At 41.2% G+C, this 19,504-nt stretch overlaps 2 protein-coding genes across 4 annotated transcripts; both read left to right on the forward strand.

Moving 5' to 3' along the window:
• The first annotated feature begins 581 nt into the window (after window positions 1-581).
• Window positions 582-6,138, forward strand: LOC113031718 (26S proteasome non-ATPase regulatory subunit 4-like). Its single transcript, XM_026184062.1, has 10 exons — window positions 582-662; window positions 1,542-1,682; window positions 1,767-1,881; window positions 2,972-3,058; window positions 3,589-3,657; window positions 3,745-3,960; window positions 4,760-4,868; window positions 4,974-5,111; window positions 5,541-5,596; window positions 5,695-6,138. Exons 1-10 carry the CDS (start codon window positions 637-639, stop codon window positions 5,863-5,865), a joined length of 1,128 nt encoding a protein of 375 aa, XP_026039847.1. The 5' UTR covers window positions 582-636; the 3' UTR covers window positions 5,866-6,138.
• Window positions 6,139-6,210: 72 nt separating this feature from the next.
• znf687a (zinc finger protein 687a) lies at window positions 6,211-18,297 on the forward strand. Of its 3 annotated transcripts, XM_026184018.1 has the most exons (11): window positions 6,211-7,156; window positions 9,347-11,295; window positions 12,781-13,036; window positions 13,127-13,290; window positions 13,402-13,586; window positions 13,695-13,871; window positions 13,960-14,122; window positions 14,226-14,450; window positions 14,676-14,788; window positions 16,255-16,357; window positions 16,437-18,297. In XM_026184018.1, exons 2-11 carry the CDS (start codon window positions 9,352-9,354, stop codon window positions 17,067-17,069), a joined length of 3,963 nt encoding a protein of 1,320 aa, XP_026039803.1. In that variant the 5' UTR covers window positions 6,211-7,156; window positions 9,347-9,351; the 3' UTR covers window positions 17,070-18,297. The 3 variants fall into 3 exon arrangements, with proteins under 3 accessions (XP_026039803.1, XP_026039801.1, XP_026039802.1); XM_026184016.1 differs by having other exon boundaries at window positions 12,781-13,290; XM_026184017.1 differs by lacking the exon at window positions 6,211-7,156 and adding an exon at window positions 7,167-7,322 and having other exon boundaries at window positions 12,781-13,290.
• Window positions 18,298-19,504: the final 1,207 nt, after the last annotated feature.

Raw genomic sequence — 19,504 nt, forward strand, 5'->3', positions numbered from 1 at the left:
GTTGTGAAATCCTCTGCCTCTGGATGATTTGGCCCCCACTTTAGGATGTTTAACCCACTTTTATTTGCAAGGCCAACATCGGTTGACCTGCTTTCTTTCCACTGGACTGTGGATGGTTTCTTTTTCTTTTTTTAAACTGAAAATATGAACTAATGGGGACTTTGATGTGTGAGTGTGTGTGTGATTTTTTTCCTATTACATATTAAGTGCGATTAAGAAAACCACAGCAAGCTGTTGCAGCATGTACATTGAAATATGATGTAAAGCCATTATTGCTTCTTACATCTTTTCTAAATTGTATGCAATGTAAAGATTTTAATTATTTCGGTATAATTTAACCTGTTTTCCTTTAGTTTATAACAGCTTATAACAGTCAGGCATTCCAGCTCACTGTACCAGCAATTGAAATTGAAATTCTGAGATAATAGCTTAAAATTTCTTTCTGACTGGCAATTTTATGTATTTATTTTTCAGAATCGAAAACAAGCTCCTATATATACCTATACGCTATGGAATCCGTAGATTGTACACAGCAAGAAATATAAAATTTAAAGATTTGGCTTTATCGGAGAAATTTCGATTTAACTTCATTACCCACAAAGCATCACGATGACGTAGTAAACGGCAGACGCCAAGATGGTGCTTGAAAGCACTATGGTCTGGTAAGGAATTTGAATTATGTTGAAAATGAACACTTTTGAGTGCTAGCTTTGTTTAAATGAACCCGTGACATGAAAAGCTGAGTGTGTTTCGTTTTGGCGCTGTTTAAATAAATTATTTTGGACGTGTTTGTCTCGCTTTGTTTAGGAAATAATGAACTCCGTCTATTCCCTGAGTCACTCCACAACCTAACGTTAGCCAGCAGCTCAAAGCAATCATCGTTAGCTGAACAGCAGCTCTTTAATCGGGACCTGGTCATGCTACTGCTTGTATATTTGTAGTTTAATTCATATCGTTTCTACCCAACTTGAATTTAATCTAGCTGTAATTTTTAGGTTGCTTCTGGCGGTAGATTAAAAGCAGTTTGATACGTTAGCATTAGCCCGCTAACAAATCAAAAGGCTACTGTCAATATGAAAACATACATTTCACCAACGCAGTAAACAAAGATGAATGCTATCGCTTGCCTTAAATTAGACCTATATCTATCTTTTAACGTAACATAACTCATCCTTTGAGACAATAAAAGGCTTTCAAACATTGTTATTAAAACATTGTATTTATTTCTATATGAAGTCGGTAAAATCCTATTTTTACAAAGCCCAAATTGTAAACATTTATACAGTAGCTGCTATGTTCAAGAAGCTGCCTAAAAATTTTGTTTTTATTTTTTAAGGCATTTTTTTTAAATAATTTGAGTGGTTTTAGATTCGTTTATTTGCATAATCAACCTTTAAATGCCAATTTTGAGTAGGAAAAATCCTGATGATATTTGTTTTTGGCCTCTTTTCACAAGCAATATTTATATTATTTGACTTATAGCATTCATTTACATTGAACAAGTGCTTATATTTTAAATAATCTACTATAAATTTCCTTAGTGTGGACAACAGTGAGTACATGCGAAATGGAGACTTTCTACCCACTCGGCTGCAGGCTCAGCAGGATGCTGTTAACATCGTATGTCACTCAAAGACTCGAAGCAACCCTGAAAACAACGTGGGCCTCATCTCCATGGCAAAGTAAGCAGCAATCCACTTCAGTATACTGAGGTTTAAGATGGGATTAAACCTATGATAACACAAGTGTTGTGATTCGCTCTGCAGCAACTGTGAGGTGCTTACCACGCTGACTCCGGATACGGGGAGGATACTGTCGAAGCTGCATGCTGTGCAGCCATGTGGAAACATTAGCTTCTGCACCGGTATCAGGGTGGCGCATGTGAGATTGATTTTTATCATACAACAACTGCTATCTTGGTCTTATTGCTGGACACACAATAGACAAGTAGAAATGCTTGAATGCAGTGAAGTTTTAAGACATGTGGATGGATCATTAGTCCAGAGTTTGATTAAAAACTCTGGACTAATGGTGTTGTTGTTGCTCTCCGCAGCTTTAGTGAGGTCCTTTTAAATTAATGGATACAGTAGCAAATTTTGTTGTCTAAGCGAGGAGCTGCTGGGTTTGCAGAATTGCAGAATATTTTGAAGTAACGGTTCTTAAGCCCAGTTAGTGTAGTAAATATTAGACGAAACAGAGCCTAGTGTTTCAAAAAAAGGAGGAGGATGTGGCCATTGCAGAAGAAGTTGTGGGTTCGACAGTGCAGGAAAGGCTAAGTTGTACTCTGTTATTTAATTTGTACGAGCAAGAAAGCAATCAGGAAGAACGGACGTAAGGAGTGAGCTCGACTGCAGTACAAGAGCTTGACTGGAAAGGCTAAAAGTAACAAGAAGATTGTGAGAGAAGCAAAACAAACAAACTGGGGATTTGTGTTAATCTATGTCGTAGCTACGTCATAATGACAAACTACTTTTGGTCACAGTCTTTGAACTTATTAGTGAGAGAATAACGATAATCGTCTCAATATAAGGAATAATGATCATAGCATCAGTATAAGTATCAGCAAAAACGTGGGCCACTTATTTAGGTTATGCCACAAACCTCACCTGACTCAGTGCCGAAGTCTGAATCCAGCATAAGTGTTACAGACTTGTGAAAAAGGGCAGCTTTCCACAGGTTTCCTTGAAATTCCATTTGATACTTTCAGTGTAGTTTGCAACTTGAAATTGTTCCTTAACTTTGGATATTTCAAAAGGTTTTTTTATGTGTTTGGTTGTTTTTACATAACATACATTTGGCTGTATCGCTAAAAGTTCATGCAGTTGTTATCAGTGGTACTGATTGTATTGATGTTGGTAAATGCTATTCTGCCATTTCTGTTTTTATGTTCACACACAGAAAATCACACAGATGCATTTTATTTTGTATGTGTTCGTTTCTCTTTTTTAATGTTCTGTCTTTCTGTCTGTAGTTGGCGCTGAAGCACAGACAGGGCAAAAACCACAAGATGCGTATAATTGCGTTTGTTGGCAGCCCAGTGTGTGACAACGAAAAAGAAGTAAGCCAAACTCTTGTTATTAGTTATTATTATTATCTTATTAGGGTTCATGTATTGCTCAAAAAGTGTTGCTTTCCCCCACCTTGGTTAAGATAACCAGTGAGAAGACTTGCAGCTGTTTCAGACTAGCATCTGGAAAGCAATCAGTTTATTACAGTTAACTGAGTTTACTCTGAAATCACTAGTTGGACGGCAGTGTCGTATCTTAAGGTTACAAAAGACGTGACAAACTTGACATTACTATCTCACAGCATGCAGGCCACAATCTCAACGTTACAGCATCGGTTGAATTGTTTACAAAGGAAATGTACCTCACAGAGCGATTCTGTTGCTTTAAAGAACATAAAGTCTTCAAATCTTGGCCTGGGAGCTGAAGCTGCTTCAACAGCTTCTTTAGTATTGCTGTTTCCTTAAACAGACACCAGTTTGTTAGCTAAGTGGTCTCTGATGTCAATGTTGAACTTATAAATGTATGACGCGCCTGATAAATTAGTGTTTGTTTTAACTCAAGTGTTTCTCTCTTTTTGTAGTTGATCAAAATGGCAAAGCGTTTGAAGAAAGAAAAGGTCAATGTTGATGTCATTAACTTTGGAGAGGAGGTATTTTTATTTTTTTTAACCTTCTGAGCTTATAACCCACTCAAACATTTTTTTACATGCACCCCTTAACTTCTGCTCTGCCCGCAGGCGATGAACACAGAGAAGCTGACAGCCTTCATCAACACGCTGAATGGCAAAGAGGGAGCAGGTTCCCACCTGGTCACAGTACCCCCGGGTCCCAGTCTTGCCGATGCCCTGCTGTCCTCACCCATTCTGGCAGGAGAGGGTGGTGCCATGTTGGGTCTGGGTGCCAGTGACTTTGAGTTTGGAGTAGATCCCAGTGCAGACCCTGAGCTGGCTTTGGTGAGTGAACACAGGACACAATTTTTGTTTTTGTTTGTATAGTTTGTGCAGTTTAATATAGCCGCAACTTTTTGTGACTACATTAAAAGTTCTTCAAATGATCTATTTTAGGCTACGTCCACACGTACACGGGTATTTTTGAAAACGGAGATTTTCCGTTTCCGTTTTAAAAAATAATCCCGTCCACACGTAAAGGCAGAAATGAAGGAAAACGCTGCTATGAACATGCCAAAGCAACAGGTGGCGATATATTCCTAACCATGCAGAAATGTTGGCCAATCAGAAGTCTAGAAGCCTCGGTGGGAAATAGTAAACAAAGCTGGGGCATAGAAGCAGAACCGAGTCGTATGTGTGGAGGGACAGTAACTGTGTGTAAGCATTTAAACACTGCAGAGAGTACAATTAACAGTAACAGTATTGTAGAAATTCATTTCACCGAAACAATAACGTGGCGCACAGTGTGACGTCAAAAAATGCGCACACCTTTGACGCTGCGTTTTCTCAGTTTTTCTCGTCCACACGTAAATGCAAAAACGGAGTTTTCAAAAATATCCACCCTGGCTGGAGTTTCTAAAAATCTCCGTTTTCAGTGACCAAAAACGCCGTTTACGTGTGGACGAAAGGTGCAAACGCATAGAAAAATCTGCGTTTTCAAAAATACCCGGGTACGTGTGGACATAGCCTTAGTCTTTCTTCATTATATTTTCTGCCTTTTCTTTGCTTTTTTCTGCACAGTTGTAAGACTCAACGTGTTTCATTAGGAAGTAATTTTTGTTTTGTCTCCTGCTCTTCTCACTAGGCTCTGCGTGTGTCCATGGAGGAGCAGAGACAGCGACAGGAGGATGAAGCTCGCAGAGCCGCTGTTGCATCAGCTGCTGAAGCTGGCATTTCCTCCCCAGCTGCAGATGGTGAGAAAACATTGTATTCATAGATGCCCATTGCTGCCTGTTTTCCCTCAGTGACAAGTGATCTGAGTGTATACATGCAACATATTCTTTTTTTGCCTGCTTCAGAGTCTGAGGATGCCTTGCTGAAGATGTCTGTTCCACATACAGACTCAGCCACACCTGCCCTACCAGACTTTAGCCGCATGACAGAGGATGAGCAGATCGCCTATGCTCTGCAGATGTCCATGCAGGGAGCAGGAGCAGGTTTACCTACATTTTTTTTCTTCTTCTTTTACTACAGCCAGTCAGCAAATTATTATAGAGCGTTCATAACTTATAAGTGCTCTGTATATGTTACGTGCATAATTTGTATTAACTTGTATCTAGAGTTCACCTGTAAATTTGGGGTGAAAAAATGGCTACAGCGCTGGATTACTGTACGAAAATACCAAAATACCAGATTTGGCTTGTAGGTCATCAAGTCCCCAAAGAGTTTTAGTTAGATATTTATGAAGGTAGTGTTAATGTACAACTTGGGTATAACTTGAGCTAACTGGGGGGGGGGAATTCAAATTTTAGACCTTTTTTAAAAATTGTTTTTTCCTATTAAAAATTTCAGGTTAAAACAACTACAATTACTTCCAGTCCCCTTTTTGTTATGCACAGACATCACTGCTTTCATTTGTTCTGCAGAGTTTGGTGCTGAGGACATGGATACAGGTGCTGACATCGACTCCAGTGAAGCTAAGGTGAATATAAGCAACTGTGGTTTGAAATCAAAGTTTTCATCACACTAAAAACAAAAACCTTTATATATTTATTTATTTATTTAAAAACCTCTACTCAGGATGAAGAGGATTATGATGTTATGCAGGATCCGGAGTTCCTCCAGAGTGTTTTAGAAAACCTTCCTGGGGTCGACCCCAACAACGAGGCCATTCGTAATGCCATGGGCTCTCTAGCTTCCCAAACGGGCTCTAAACCCGACGCCAAGAAGGACGAGGAGAAAAAGAAATGAGCATAATGCACAGTGTTATAAATAAAGGATGAGAATTGCCCTGTGTGTGTCATTCACCATAGCGTCATTATTCTCCTCAGAACAGGAAACAGTTTGTTCACCTTTTGTTTATATAGCTGTGTAAACTCTAAACATTTGCCTTTTTTATGTACTTATCTGATGTTAACCCTTCTGTGTTCAGGACTTGTGTTATCTTGATTTTTTTGTTTTTAATGTAACTAAGTTACATGGTTACATGGACAGATTTCCTCAATAAATTTCCAGAATTCAAAAGTTTATTTACAGTTTTTAATTTCCTTGCACAAACTAGAAAAAAATGTTGGCCTGATACTTGCATACACTTCCATTTAAGAATATAATTGAAATATTTATTTATTTATTGTACAACTTATTAGTACAGGTTGGATTCCCTTTTGCAGGAAACATTCCTCAGAGATTTTGGTCCATATCAAAATGATCACACAATTGCTGCAGACTTGTAAGCTTCACATCCATGATATCAATTTCGCATCGGTGCATTGCCCTGCTGGAAGCAGTCGTCAGAATGGAAATGTTGGGGTCATAAAGAAAATATCCAGCTCATCAGACCAGGCAACGTTTTTGAATCTGTGCTTCAATTTTAGTGAACCTGTATGAATTGAAGCCTCAGTTTTTTGCTCTTAGCGGACAGGAGTGGCGCCCAGTGTTGCTGCTGTTGCCCATCTGCTTTAAGCTTTGGCATGTTCTGTCTTTAGAGGTACTCTTCTACATATCTTAGTTCTAAGGATTGATCATTTCTGGTGTTGTTGCTTTCCTACAATCCCAAAGAAGTCTGGGCACTCTGACATCAACAAGACATTTTCACTCAGAACAGCGGCCCACTGTGAACCCTATGATTGTGCGGTAAATCTTAGTAGGTCAGCAGTTTCTGAAATAACATTACATTTCTTCCCCAACCTAATGGTGGGGTCGAACTCCAGCGGGTCGTCTTGAACCTGTCTACGTGCCTGCATGCATTTAGCCGCTGCCATATGATTGGCTGATTCGATATTTACGATAACAATTACCTGAACAAGCACCTAATGGACTGATGATACTGTATGTTAAAATGCTGTGAATCACATCATAGTGTGTAAATAAGACGAAGTCGATAACCGAATTATTTTTTAGTTGTTTTCTTTTGTGGGAGATAACAGAGGGCACTTTCTGACGTCTGCGTTTTATTTGGTCCAGTAGCTCACCGTCGCATTTGATGACGCAAACACGTATGACACCAAGTGCAAAGTGAGGAACCAACTTCGCTAACTTGCAGGTAACATAATTAAATTACAGTTCTCGTGTCCTCTTTAATGCTAGCACACTTAACACGCAGCGGATAAGATGGATTAGAGCCCGCATACCCGAGTGCTGCACTGCTCCAGTTATTTGGACTGCTTAAGGAGAGTTGGTGTGTTTTCATTAGGAAGGCCAGCTAGCAGGTAACTGCTAAAGTAGCTAGCTGTTAGCAGTAGCACACACTTGTTGCAAAACGACTGTGAAGTTTGACTTGATGGTATGAGAATTGTGCAGTAGTTTCAGTGTTTTCCTTTTTTAAATGTGCTGTTCTGCACCGGTAGAGTCTCTCCTCTTGGAGTTTTTCTTTGACTAACCCCTTTTCACGCCAACTGTTTTCGATTTTAGTCAGCGTAAACCTGCAAGCTGTTGTGGACAAAACAGAAGTTTGCATGTTTAAAGCAAGTAGAAATGGTATCCCAAATCTTTGACCTAAAGTTTAACGCTGTTTTGGATTTAATTGCTTTATACTTTTGAGATTCTGAAGTGAATACGTACAGTCAAACCATGCATTCATATAAATGTGTAATTTGGACTTGGTGATATTGAGATATGTGAAGTACAGGTAAGTGTTTATACGCTTTTTATTGTCTAGAAGAGCAGATAATTCATTCATTAAAATTGCAATAAAACTTTGGTCAATACTTTAAGCGCATACACTTCGACCACTTCATTAAGTACATCCGTTCTACTGCTCTTTTATGCAAATAGCCATCTAGCCTCTCACGTGACAGCACTCAGCACATAGAGGCACGCGGACATGTTCAGTACGACCTGCTGAAATTCAAACTGAGCATCAGAATGAATTGATTTAATAAGTGACCTAGCATGTAGCGTGGTTGATGGTGTTAGACAGCATGCTCTGAGTATTTTAGATGATCTGATTTGCTAGGATTTTTCCGCGCAAAAGTTAAACACATTTGGACAGTGAAGGAATAAAAAACCTTTTTTGTAACAAAATATCGATTTCTGCTGTCCCTGTATCGATACATTATTAGCAAACAAAATATCACGATACTACACAGAACCATTTTTCCCCCCACCCCTAGAATGTATGCGGAAGAGCATCTCTGAGTGCACAACAAACTGAACCTTGAAGCAGGTAGGCTACAGCAGCAGAAGACCACTCTGAGTGCTGCTCTGTCGGCTAAGAAAAGGAAACTGAGGCTAAAATCGACCACCAAAAATGGACAACACATTAGAAAAATGCTGTCTGCGTCAATATTTAGTTGGTTAGGTCAGAATTTGAGCTAAAACAACATGAAAGCATGGATCCATCCTGTCCTGTATCAGCAATTCAAGCTACTGGTAGTGGTTTAACGTTATGGGGGATATTTTCTTTATGCCCATCTGTTGGTGGCTGCCTCCAGTAGGACAACCACTCAGATCATCTCAAACTGGTTATTGAGCAGGATGGGGAGTTCACTGTGCTCAAGTGACCTCCACAGCCAATCTCAATCTAATAAAGCAACTTTGGGATGTGGTGGAACAGGAGATTCAAATCATGGATGTGCAGCTGACGAATCTGCAGCAACTGTGCAGATTTCTTTTATTTTATTTTTTTCACTTTACTGGGAGTAACTGGTGAAACGAATATCACATATGGGATTTTTCTGGTGGCAGTGCATTTGGTGGTTGAGATTTAAAAACAATAAAAATTCCAGAGAGTATTACACATAATCTGTAGCTTTTACATGGACATTATACAACCAACACAAAGACCTTAGAGGCATCGAAGCACTGCCAACAACCAATTTCCTGTTTTTCTCCCTTTTTGGTAAAGAATTCTGCGTAAAATGTTCAAAAAGGGTACAGAAAAACAAAGAAACCTTCAGTATTAAAAAAAACAAACAAGCTGTATTATTTTTTTTCAGCTGAATGCTACGTTTAAATGCTTTAAACTTTCATTTTACCAGAATTAAAGTTACAGTTTAATGTGGATTAGGGGTATATGTGGAATCTAACAAACACTTAGGGATTCTCTTCTGATTAGTAAATATAGAACATGTAGTTTATTAGAATTTTATAAGGAGCAGCTTTATCAGTGTATATTAATATATATTCATCTTCATAAATGTGTAACCTTTGTAGTTTATCTGTGTCAGCTTGTCCTGACTAAATTAATCAGTTGTTCCAACTCATTTGTTGCTTTAATTGGTTTTTCTTGCAGTGGCAATGGGGGATATGAAGACCCCCGACTTTGATGATTTGCTGGCAGCGTTTGACATTCCTGACATTGACGCCAAAGAGGCCATTCAGTCCAGTCCAGACGAGGAACGGGATGAGGCCCGGACTAACGTTCATGGGAGAGAGAGTGGATCTCCTTCAAGGTTTGCCGACCCTCCTGCCCCTCAAAGCGAGCCTCCTGTGGTCAGTGTTATTGTTAAGAACACAGTGCGGTCAGAGTCTTTTGAAGAGGAAGAGAAGTCTGCCAGGGATAAAACAGACAATCCTTCAAGCAGTGCCTTAGCCTCTCCTGTGCACGTTAAGTTGGATGACATCACTTCACAGCTTTGTCCCAGACTCCCCTCCGAGTCTGCTTTGGAGGGTGAGACGACTAATGGCTTTGAGGAATCTCCCTCCAGCCGGCAGGGACAGTCTAGCACAGAAGCATGGCACCAGGCTTCACCTCTGAGGTCCACACTGAGTGAAAGTGACAGTGAAACCGATAAAAGGCCTGAGCCTGGATCTTCCCAGCATGCGGTTGATGTTATGAACAGTTTAAGGCCCCTTCTCCACCTCAAGTCGCCAACCGCTGGTGTTCCCACCCCATTATCTCCTCCTTCCCCAGCCTCTGTCAGTGATCACCTTTCTCCTCACTCCCCTCAGCAGGATGAAACTTGTCTCAGAGATAATACACTATCATCACCGTCACTACAAAATGACAGCATGGAAACCGGAATCAAGCATGTTATGCACACAGATGAAGATGACTCAGAACCAGAGCTGGTGATCCAGGAGAGCCCAGAATCTGTAATGGCCCCACCTCCTAAGTTTAAATACAGAGCAAAATTACCACCTACTTTTCTTGGGTCTCCTGAAACGAGGCCTTCTGATCCTCCTAAGCTCACTTTTTCCAGAAAACCAAAACCCCAACACGAGGAGGATGGGCTGCCTACCACACCAAGCTCTCCACCCTCACCTCAAAGTTCCCAGGACCGCCTCCCACATGTTAGCACCAGCTCTTCATCAGTCCAAGAGGAGAAATACCCAGAACATGTGATTGATGAGAGGGAGTCGCCTGAGAGCCCACCACCCAGTGAGACAGGGTTTTTACTCCAAAATAGAAGCAGCAGCCCTGATCCCGGCTCAACAACAGCTCTAACTGCAAACCATGACGAATTCCACCATCAGGAGGAGCACATGGAGAGTGAGGACTGTCAGCAAGACAAGCCGGGTAACAGTGAAGGAATGGGTGAAAAGGTGGATGGGGAAAATTTAGACACGGAGAAGTGTGATGCTGACACTGAGGATGCTGCAAGCGCCACAGAGACGGTTTCACCTCCACTGCGACCACTCAAAGTTAAAATCAAAATGCCCACAGGCAGCATCACAAGGACTGTCACTGGTGTGGCGCCTAAAAGAAGCGGAAGAGCCACCAGTAAGGGTGTGACTGCTCCAAAACCATCACCACAGCGTCATAACACAAGAGCCAAAAGGGAGTTACCGCAAGAAAGTCAGCTGACTGCAGTGGAGATGCTGCAGGATGCTTGTGCTGCCACACTAGAAGGTGCGAGTACAGTTAGAGAGAAAACCCCCGCTGACGCCAGGCCTAAAGTTTCCCCCACAGCAGTGAACATCACAAAAACTGCAGCTCTGCCCTCTATTACTACCTCCTCCTCCAGAGTCAGTGCGAGTACAGGCAACCTGCGCACCCTGGGCCAAAAAACTCTCAACAGTGGGGTGACACTACCTGCTTCTTTACCTCTGCTGCCCCCTCAAAGCAGCAGCAGGCCAGCATCTATAGTCAACAGCACTGGGGCCATCATATCAAAGAGCCAGACCAACTTAGTGGAAGCCTTCAACAAAATCCTGAATAACAAGAACCTGCTGCCCAGTTATAAACCAAATCTGAGCGCCCCTCTTCCTGCAGCGTGGGGCATTTCTCTACCTGCGCAGGTAAGCTCTCTTAGAAATTAAAGAATTAGTTGGTCAGCAGCTAAATGAAGCATTTGATATTTTTGTAAATCATTCGAGGTCAATAAGCTAAGTCTAAAAGCGGAACTCAGTTCTGCACAGTATTAATTTGATCTCTTTTATAAATGGTAAATGGCCTGTATTTATATAGCGCTTTTACTAGTCCCTAAGGACCCCAAAGCGCTTTACATATCCAGTCATCCACCCATTCTCACACACATTCACACACTGGTGATGGCAAGCTACATTGTAGCCACAGCCACCCTGGGGCGCACTGACAGAGGCGAGGCTGCCGGACACTGGCGCCACCGGGCGCTAAACAGCTACTGGTAAGAGTAGATGTTACAATTAAGCAATGAAAGTGTCAAAAAAGTGGAAATTCAACATTCCCAGAAACAACTGAAGGTTTTTGAAATTTTGCAAAAACATGAACATTTTATTCACAAAGTAGTAATGCTGTTTGCTTGTAGTTGAATCACTACATCTGCAGTTTTTCAGCTTCTTTTTCTTATTCAAGCCCAAAACAGATTAGATTTTTCTCATTGAAGTGCATTAAAGTCAGATTAAATGTCTGAGGTGGAAATGCAAACAACAACAGAGAGGTGATTGTCATTGATAGAGGATCTGGAGTTAAATGTCGTCACTGACTGTTCACATATGAGAGTAGATCTTCTGAGGATGTGGAAAGTTCTTCTCCGTGAGGGAAGACTAAAAATCCAGCAGGGACATTGACCTAGAGTGCTCTGCCAGCAGTTAATCAGAAGTGTAGCAAACTCTTATTCAGTGGTTTTACCCTGAAGAAGTTACCAACTTTAGTTACTAATAAGCAACATGGTTAATTTTTGTCACTCACTTACACAACACCACCTGGTGTATAACATGGTGAGAGAATACCAGTTTCACTTCTTTACAGTTTTGTCAGAATTCAAAAAGCTGGTCTTGAATGTTCCCTAGATGTGTAAAGCTTGATGCTTGTGACGTCTGGTTTCAATACAAAAACAAGGCAGCTAAATGCTAAAGTTCAGGCTTGAAAACAAGACTTCACAAAGCAACGGGTGACATCACAGTGACTATATCCATCATTTATATACAGTCTATAGCGCTAAGCAATTAGATTAAATTAAGAAAATCATGATTGTTTCACCGTTCAATCACAGACTGCTAATCAAGGGTTGAAAGTAGTTCTTTTAGTCATGTTATGTAAAGAGGCACGTTATCAGGTTAACACGGCTGAAAATGAAGATAAGCTTGATTAAAGCAGGAATCCTGACATTAGGAGCGTGTTTATATTTAAAAAAAAAAAAAAAAAGGACAGAAAATGTGGGCAGTATATCTCGCAATGGATTATTTTTCATACTCTGACATGTAATGCAAAGTGAGTATTTTTTCATTAGAACAAAGCTGTAGCATTGTTTAATATTATAGCTCTATGTCAGTTTGAGAAAGAGGATGTTTGATCCCCTGCAGGGTTACCGGTGTCTGGAGTGCGGTGACGCCTTTGCCCTGGAGCAGAGTTTAGCACAGCACTATGACCGGCGCTCGCTCAGAATCGAGGTGACCTGCAATCACTGCGCCAAACGGCTGGCCTTCTTCAACAAGTGTAGCTTGCTGTTACACGCCAGAGAGCACAAGGACAGAGGCCTGATCATGCAGTGTTCACACTTGGTCATGAAACCAGTGCCTGTGGATCAGATGATCAGCCAGCAGGAACCAACAGCAGCTGGTATGGGAATGTTTTTGTCTCCACTCCACTGTTTTGATTTTTGGATGTGCTTTAACTGCCTCTTCCATCCTTTCAACACCATGCTTTTAGGCCAGAACAACCCAAAGGCAGCACCCCAGGCACATCAAGCAGTAGCTAAGAAAGCAGAAGCAGTGCAGTACACAGGCAACAAATGTCCTGAGTGTCAGGCTCAGTTCTGCAGCAAAGAAGAGGTAGCCGAACATTTCCAGGAAATCAAGCCAGCACAGAGCACCGTAAGTCTCCATCGTGTATGGAAGAGGGTCAAGTAATTGAATTTAAATTTCTTTGACTTGCTAAATGGACTCAAACTTAATTCTTTCCTTTTTGGCTTCTCCTGTTTCCAGTCGTGCTCCGAGTGCTCGCCTCCCATGCTGCTACCCAACAGCTGCAGTGCAGCAGCTCATCAGCGCATCCATCAAGGCTCCTCTCCACATGTGTGTCCAGAGTGTGGGGGCACAGCCAAGCAGGCACAGTTCAGAACACATGTGGACGAGACCTGCTTGCACTTTTCCCGCCGTATTGGCTACAGGTGTGACGTCTCCCCATGTGATTGGTTTATTAAACCACTGCTACACCAGTCATGATTCCACTCTGCTGATTTTTTTATTTATTTATTTTTAACTTTTCTCTTCTCCAGATGTTCTAGCTGCCTGGTGGTGTTTGGAGGTCTGAACTCAGTGAAGTCTCACATCCAGCAGGCTCACTGCGACATGTTCCATAAGTGTCCCAGCTGCCCCATGGCTTTCAAATCTGCTCCCAGCATTCAGAACCACATCACTGCCCAGCATCCGGGGCTCCCTGAAGGACAGCCAATGTATGTGCAGCACACAGAGTCTGAGTGTTCACGCTCGGATTTATTGCATCACTTTCTGTTTCTTTACCCCGAATTTCTTCCTTCACAGGCTGATCTATAAGTGTGTCATGTGTGACACAGTGTTTACCCACAAACCCCTGTTGCATGCCCACTTTGACACTCATTTAACCAATCAAAAGGTCCACGTGTTTAAATGCCCCGCGTGCACAAAGCTGTTTTCTCAGAGGAACTCACTGCTGGACCATTTCAAGGTATAACTGTTATAGTTGAGGTAGTGCTAAAATCTCGTCCTCTACTTACTCATTTTTTAAAAAAAAACTTTTTAAAATCAAACTTTATTCTTGTTTCCATCAGACCCACAAGACTCCCAAATCAAAAGGAGAGCTACCTTTGCTTCCAGGTGGTGCTTCTCTGAAATTAGAGAGCTCTGATGGAGATGAATGGATGCGTAAAGACAAAGAAGAGAAGGTGAAGCCAGAAAAGATGAAGACCCCTTCAGGGTGGAGGTGTTCATCTTGTAACACGCGCTACACGGACCGGGAGGACTATATTACCCATATGGGTGAACTGCACGGCAAGGTTTGGAAGCCTCAAAAATCACAGCACCGTGTGCTGATAAATATGCAGATGAGTTCATTTATAATCACATCTGAAATGGTTACAGATTCAACATCAGTTAAGCATTTATAAGTTGTTGTTAGCTTTGTGGTGCATTTCTGCATTCTCTCTGTTTCTGCACCCCTGGCTGTGAATCACTGGTTTAAAATGTCTGATTTAATCAAATCCTTTAATTTTTTTGTGTAGATTTTGAAGAAGTTTCCCTGCAACAAATGTGAGAGCTCCTTCACAACCACCTCCAGTCTGAGGCGTCACATCAGAGATAAGCACAAAGCCATGAACCGCAGCTTTCGCTGCCAGTGAGTAACTTCCCCACCCAACCTCTACTTCCAGGGAATTTTTTCTTTTCTGTTAAATGCACATTATAGGAATGGAAAACCCCACTGTTCAGTACCAGTGAATCCTATGCATTTCTGGTTATTTTTTGACCACAGCTTTTGAATTTATTAGTGAAAGAATAACAATCATCACCTCAGTATAAGGAATAATAATCACAACCTCAAAATAAGGACTCACAGATATCAGAAAATTTGTTTGCCATAGCCTTCCTATTTTGTTTGTACTTGCTCTGCATGTTAGACTGGGAACAACCAACAACTTTTACCCCACAACGTTTTTTTTTGTTTTGTTTTGTTTTTGTTTTGTGGGGCGATCGTGGCTCAAGAGTTGGGCGTTCGCCTTGTAATCGGAAGGTTGCCGGTTCGAGCCCCGGCTTGGACAGTCTCGGTCGTTGTGTCCTTGGGCAAGACACTTCACCCGTTGCCTACTGGTGGTGATCAGAGGGCCCGGTGGCGCCAGTGTCCGGCAGCCTCGCCTCTGTCAGTGCACCCCAGGGTGGCTGTGGCTACAATGTAGCTTGCCATCACCAGTGTGTGAATGTGTGTGAGAATGGGTGGATGACTGGATATGTAAAGCGCTTTGGGGTCCTTAGGGACTAGTAAAGCGCTATACAAATACAGGCCATTTACCATTTACCTTTTTTTTTGAAGGATTAACTAGCATTTTATTGATTTCTATTGTGGTGCACATCAAACACACCCCCACTAGCTGGTAACAGTGTTGGTTATGTTGTAGGCTTTATAAAGATTCACCATAGCCATTACTCCCTAATGTGGGATTTATATACTTATATAATGTCCACTGTAGGTTCATCCTAACTGTAAACTCTACACTGCTTAATGTTTAATTTATGGTACCGCAGTTGTGCCCATTAGTGTACGTATTTGCAAAGGCAAGTGTGCTTCCCCGCAGACTCCCAAATTCCCAACTGCATCCTGCTTGATGTGAATAAGGCTGACTTGTTGAAGTAGGCTGCAATGGGGAAGGAAGCAGGTGAACAGCAGAGTTCACCAGGAATTGGATAAGCATGAACAGACTCATTTAAAATAATGTTGCCATTGTACTTTTTCCAGATGTTGAATCTAAAGGTGGTATGTGTATGAAGCAATGTGAGACTTCACTGATTTCATGTGGTGACACAAAAATTGTTGAGCAGAAGGTTTAATTGTTCCACAATTATGAAAGCTTACAAGCCTGTAAGCTTTCATGTTTTGGGCACCTCATATACTTTTGTCAGACCCTGGTCCCCAGTGCAAGTTTTGGGAAGCTCGTTGTAAACTCCTGAATACTAACTTTAAAAACTCTTAAGTGTATGAAGTCATAACAGAGGACAGTTATGACTGTAATTTGGTGTGTGTGTGTGTGCGTGTGTGTGTGTGTGTGTGTGCGTGTGTGTGCGTGCGTGTGTGTGTGTGTGCACGCGCAGGTTTTGCACTGAAGGTAAGAAAACCTTCAGCAGCAGAACGATGTTGGAGAGGCACCTTCAGCTGAGGCACAGCACAGAAACTGCAAGCCAGAAAACCACAATGGTAAGCCAGCAGTAATCCGATCACACAAGAAGTCAAACAGTAAGTATTTTTTACTAAAGTTTGTATCTTGATATCTCAGAGTGGTGAAGATGAAGCTGACAGTTCATCGGAACAGGACAGCAGTTTGGGGGCTCGCAAGAGACGGAGAGGAGCCGTGAAGGTGGAGCAGAATGAAGAGTCCACAGACAGAGTTAGTCCGGGGAAGAAGCTACGGTCCTCTTCCTCCTCAGCTCTCGCTCCGTCCTCTCTTCCCGAGTCTGGGTTTCGGTGTGCCGTCTGCGGCTTCACCTCAGAGGAGAAGGTGGCGTTCCTGGAGCACATCAGCCAGCACAGGCGCGGAGGCATGGACGACGGTGGCCTGCAGTGTCTCCAGTGTGGCGCCTGCTTCGCATCCACCTTCTCACTGTCACGCCATCGCTTCATCACCCACAAAGTGAGAGATGTGGTCAATGACAACCAACAAGCACCCAGTGTGCACCTGTCACCCTCCGTTGGAAATAGTAGGCACCACGAGGAAAAGAGTTCTCTGAATGGCTCTGCACCAGCATCACCCTCCACTCAGCCCTCCACAGGAGAGGGGAAAGAGGAGGAGGGAGCACTGGCCTGTAAGGTGTGTGGTAAACACTTTGACAAGGTCACAGATCTGAATACACACTTCAGAACTCACGGTATGGCTTTTATCAATGCGAGGAACGCAGGAAAAACGATCTGAGATGGCAAACATGAAGAATATGTCATGATTAAGAGTACTCACAAGTGCCTTTCTGTTACCGAGTACCGGTTAAAGTGCGAGTTCTGCTCTGATTTTACCAAAGATTACCAATATAGTCTGAAAACGTGAAATGTTCAGATGCGATTCTCATTGTTCCAGACGAGCTTTTGTGACACTCAGGATCTGATGCTGTGCTTCTGTGTTTAGTTAATGTAATGAAATTAGAGTTTAGTCTGTTTCCCTCACAATCATGTGCCTGCAGAGGCCGGTGAACACTGTTCTAACCGTGCTGTGATAACGATGGCCGTTGAATGAATATGCTTTTTTTTTTTTTTCCTATTTTTTTTTTTTAAAGCAAACTGTTGCAGTGATTTTGATGCGTTTCTTTGAATTTATTGCCAGTCATTTTTCAAAGCATGCTGTCTCTTTCAGTTCATTCCCAGCTTAAACTGCAGCCGCTGGCTTCTCTACATTTTAGTTTCAATTTACAGATACTTAAATTTCGCTTTTCTTGACTATTTTCACTGACTATTTCTGCACTGAGCTGAAATGGAAAAGTACACGTTTGTACTTTTAGAAGATTCCCCCTGAATTTTGCTTTGAGTCACACTGCTGAAAGTTTTTCATTAGCTTTCGCTTAACTTTGCAATATATGCTTGCATATAGTGGAATCATGGTGGTGTCATCCCTGAATGAAAGCAGCAATAATTAAGGCCACCAATACTTTACTGCATATGTGCAATAAAGCATTGGTGCTTTGGGATTAGTTTTGAGAAAAAAAAAAACTTAACTTAAAATAATGTACACTTAAAGGCCACATATTACCGTTATTGATATTATCCTTGAAGTCTTTACACATTTAGATGCTGAAATAAATGCGGACCAAAAATTTCTGGAAATTTTTCTAAGAACTTTTGACTATGCTTTGGAAAATGTTAAGCAATAATCTGACTCGCAGACACACTATTTGTAGGGGTGCAACTTTCTGATGCATTGAAATCAACGTTTAATTCCTTATAAATTGAATGTATTTATATCAGATTGAGTAATTTATTCAGTGAGCAAGAGGTGGAAAGTGAAATTGTTTTTTGTTTTTTGGTATGCGGGCCATATGTTTACCTAAATCTTGCTTTATGGAATTACTGTAAATGGAAGATTGTTATATATGCATTTTGTCTAAAGTCCTTGGAACGGCTAAAAGATTAAAACTATTGTTCCCCATAACCGACTACACGTTCTCTCGTGGTTCTTTCACCTATAGGTGTCAACGTAGCTTCCTCATCAGTTCAGAGAAACTGCAAAATCGGCATGTTTAACACAAGTGTTCTAAAAAAATCTGAAAGGAGGAATAAGTGCCAGTTTGATCGAGACGCCTGGTTATCTTGTTTAGAGGATGTTTATTCAGTACAGATGTAATGCAGATTTATTAATTTGGTAGCTCAACAAATGTTGCACCTCCTCAGGTTTTGTCACTACTGAAGAATACTCCCAATAAATTTAATCCTACCTTAATCAAATAGAGTTCACAGCTGAGGTTTGTAGGGTGGATTTATGAACTTTCATGTATTAAAACCATAAACCATAGATGGATGTTTGTATTTTCTGTCCTGATGTTTTGGTTGGATTTCATTTTTGTTTTGTTTTGTTTTGTTTTTAAAGGAGCTGCTATACTTTTTCAGCTGACCACTCTCTTGTTGAGGCTGGCAGCTCACAAAGATCAAACACTTGCTTTTAACTGCAGACTATTTTGCATATTTACATTTGCAAAGGTATTTTTATTTCTAAAACATGGGTATTTTTTTGTTTTAGGTTTTTCTTTTTTTTTCTTTTTTTCCATTTTCTCGAAAAAATACAAATAACTGAATTTAATTGGTTTTGGAAAGGTTGAAGCCAAGATGTTCAGCCATAAAACAAAATTGTCTTCAAATTAGAAAGGCTGAATGAACGTCTACATGTGGGTGATTTCATAATGTGATCCTCAGTTGTAACTTTGCATTAACGTTCAGACAGGCTGCAAGTTCTGAGCTATTTCTCACCACCATCCATGAATAATATCAATAGACGGCTAACAGTTTTTAAAAAAAAACCTGTCAAAGTTAGCTCTCCCCTGTGCGTGTTTAGCATTGATAAAACAATTTCAAACCAATCATTTCAGAGAAAGAGGGAAAAAAAGTCACTTGTAACTTGGTCATTTCTTTCAACAAACTTCACTGTTGGCTGCTGGCGTAACAATAACGTTTATTAAGTTGAATCATTCTTCGGTTTTTGTCAGTAAATATCAACTTTTCAAAAAACAGTCTCATACCGAGAACATCTGAAAATTAAACATGAAATATTTCTCTGCAATTAATAAAATATATTTTCTTATTAACACATAACACAGTAAAGGAACTCTAACACATCTCAGAAGGTCATCTAATCGTGTGAGCTACAGT

Source organism: Astatotilapia calliptera, chromosome 11 (genome assembly GCF_900246225.1).
Source record: "Astatotilapia calliptera chromosome 11, fAstCal1.2, whole genome shotgun sequence".
Classification (NCBI taxonomy): domain Eukaryota; kingdom Metazoa; phylum Chordata; class Actinopteri; order Cichliformes; family Cichlidae; genus Astatotilapia; species Astatotilapia calliptera.

Excerpts from the sequence above, each read along its gene's own strand:
- znf687a (XM_026184016.1), top strand. The coding sequence starts at position 9,352 with ATGGGGGATATGAAGACCCCCGACTTTGATGATTTGCTGGCAGCGTTT. Across the intron at positions 11,296-12,780 it reads GCATTTCTCTACCTGCGCAG|GGTTACCGGTGTCTGGAGTG; the intron begins GTAAGCTCTCTT and ends GATCCCCTGCAG. Across the intron at positions 14,451-14,675 it reads TGGGTGAACTGCACGGCAAG|ATTTTGAAGAAGTTTCCCTG; the intron begins GTTTGGAAGCCT and ends TTTTTTGTGTAG.
- LOC113031718 (XM_026184062.1), top strand. The coding sequence starts at position 637 with ATGGTGCTTGAAAGCACTATGGTCTG. Across the intron at positions 1,683-1,766 it reads GGCCTCATCTCCATGGCAAA|CAACTGTGAGGTGCTTACCA; the intron begins GTAAGCAGCAAT and ends TTCGCTCTGCAG. Across the intron at positions 5,597-5,694 it reads TCGACTCCAGTGAAGCTAAG|GATGAAGAGGATTATGATGT; the intron begins GTGAATATAAGC and ends ACCTCTACTCAG.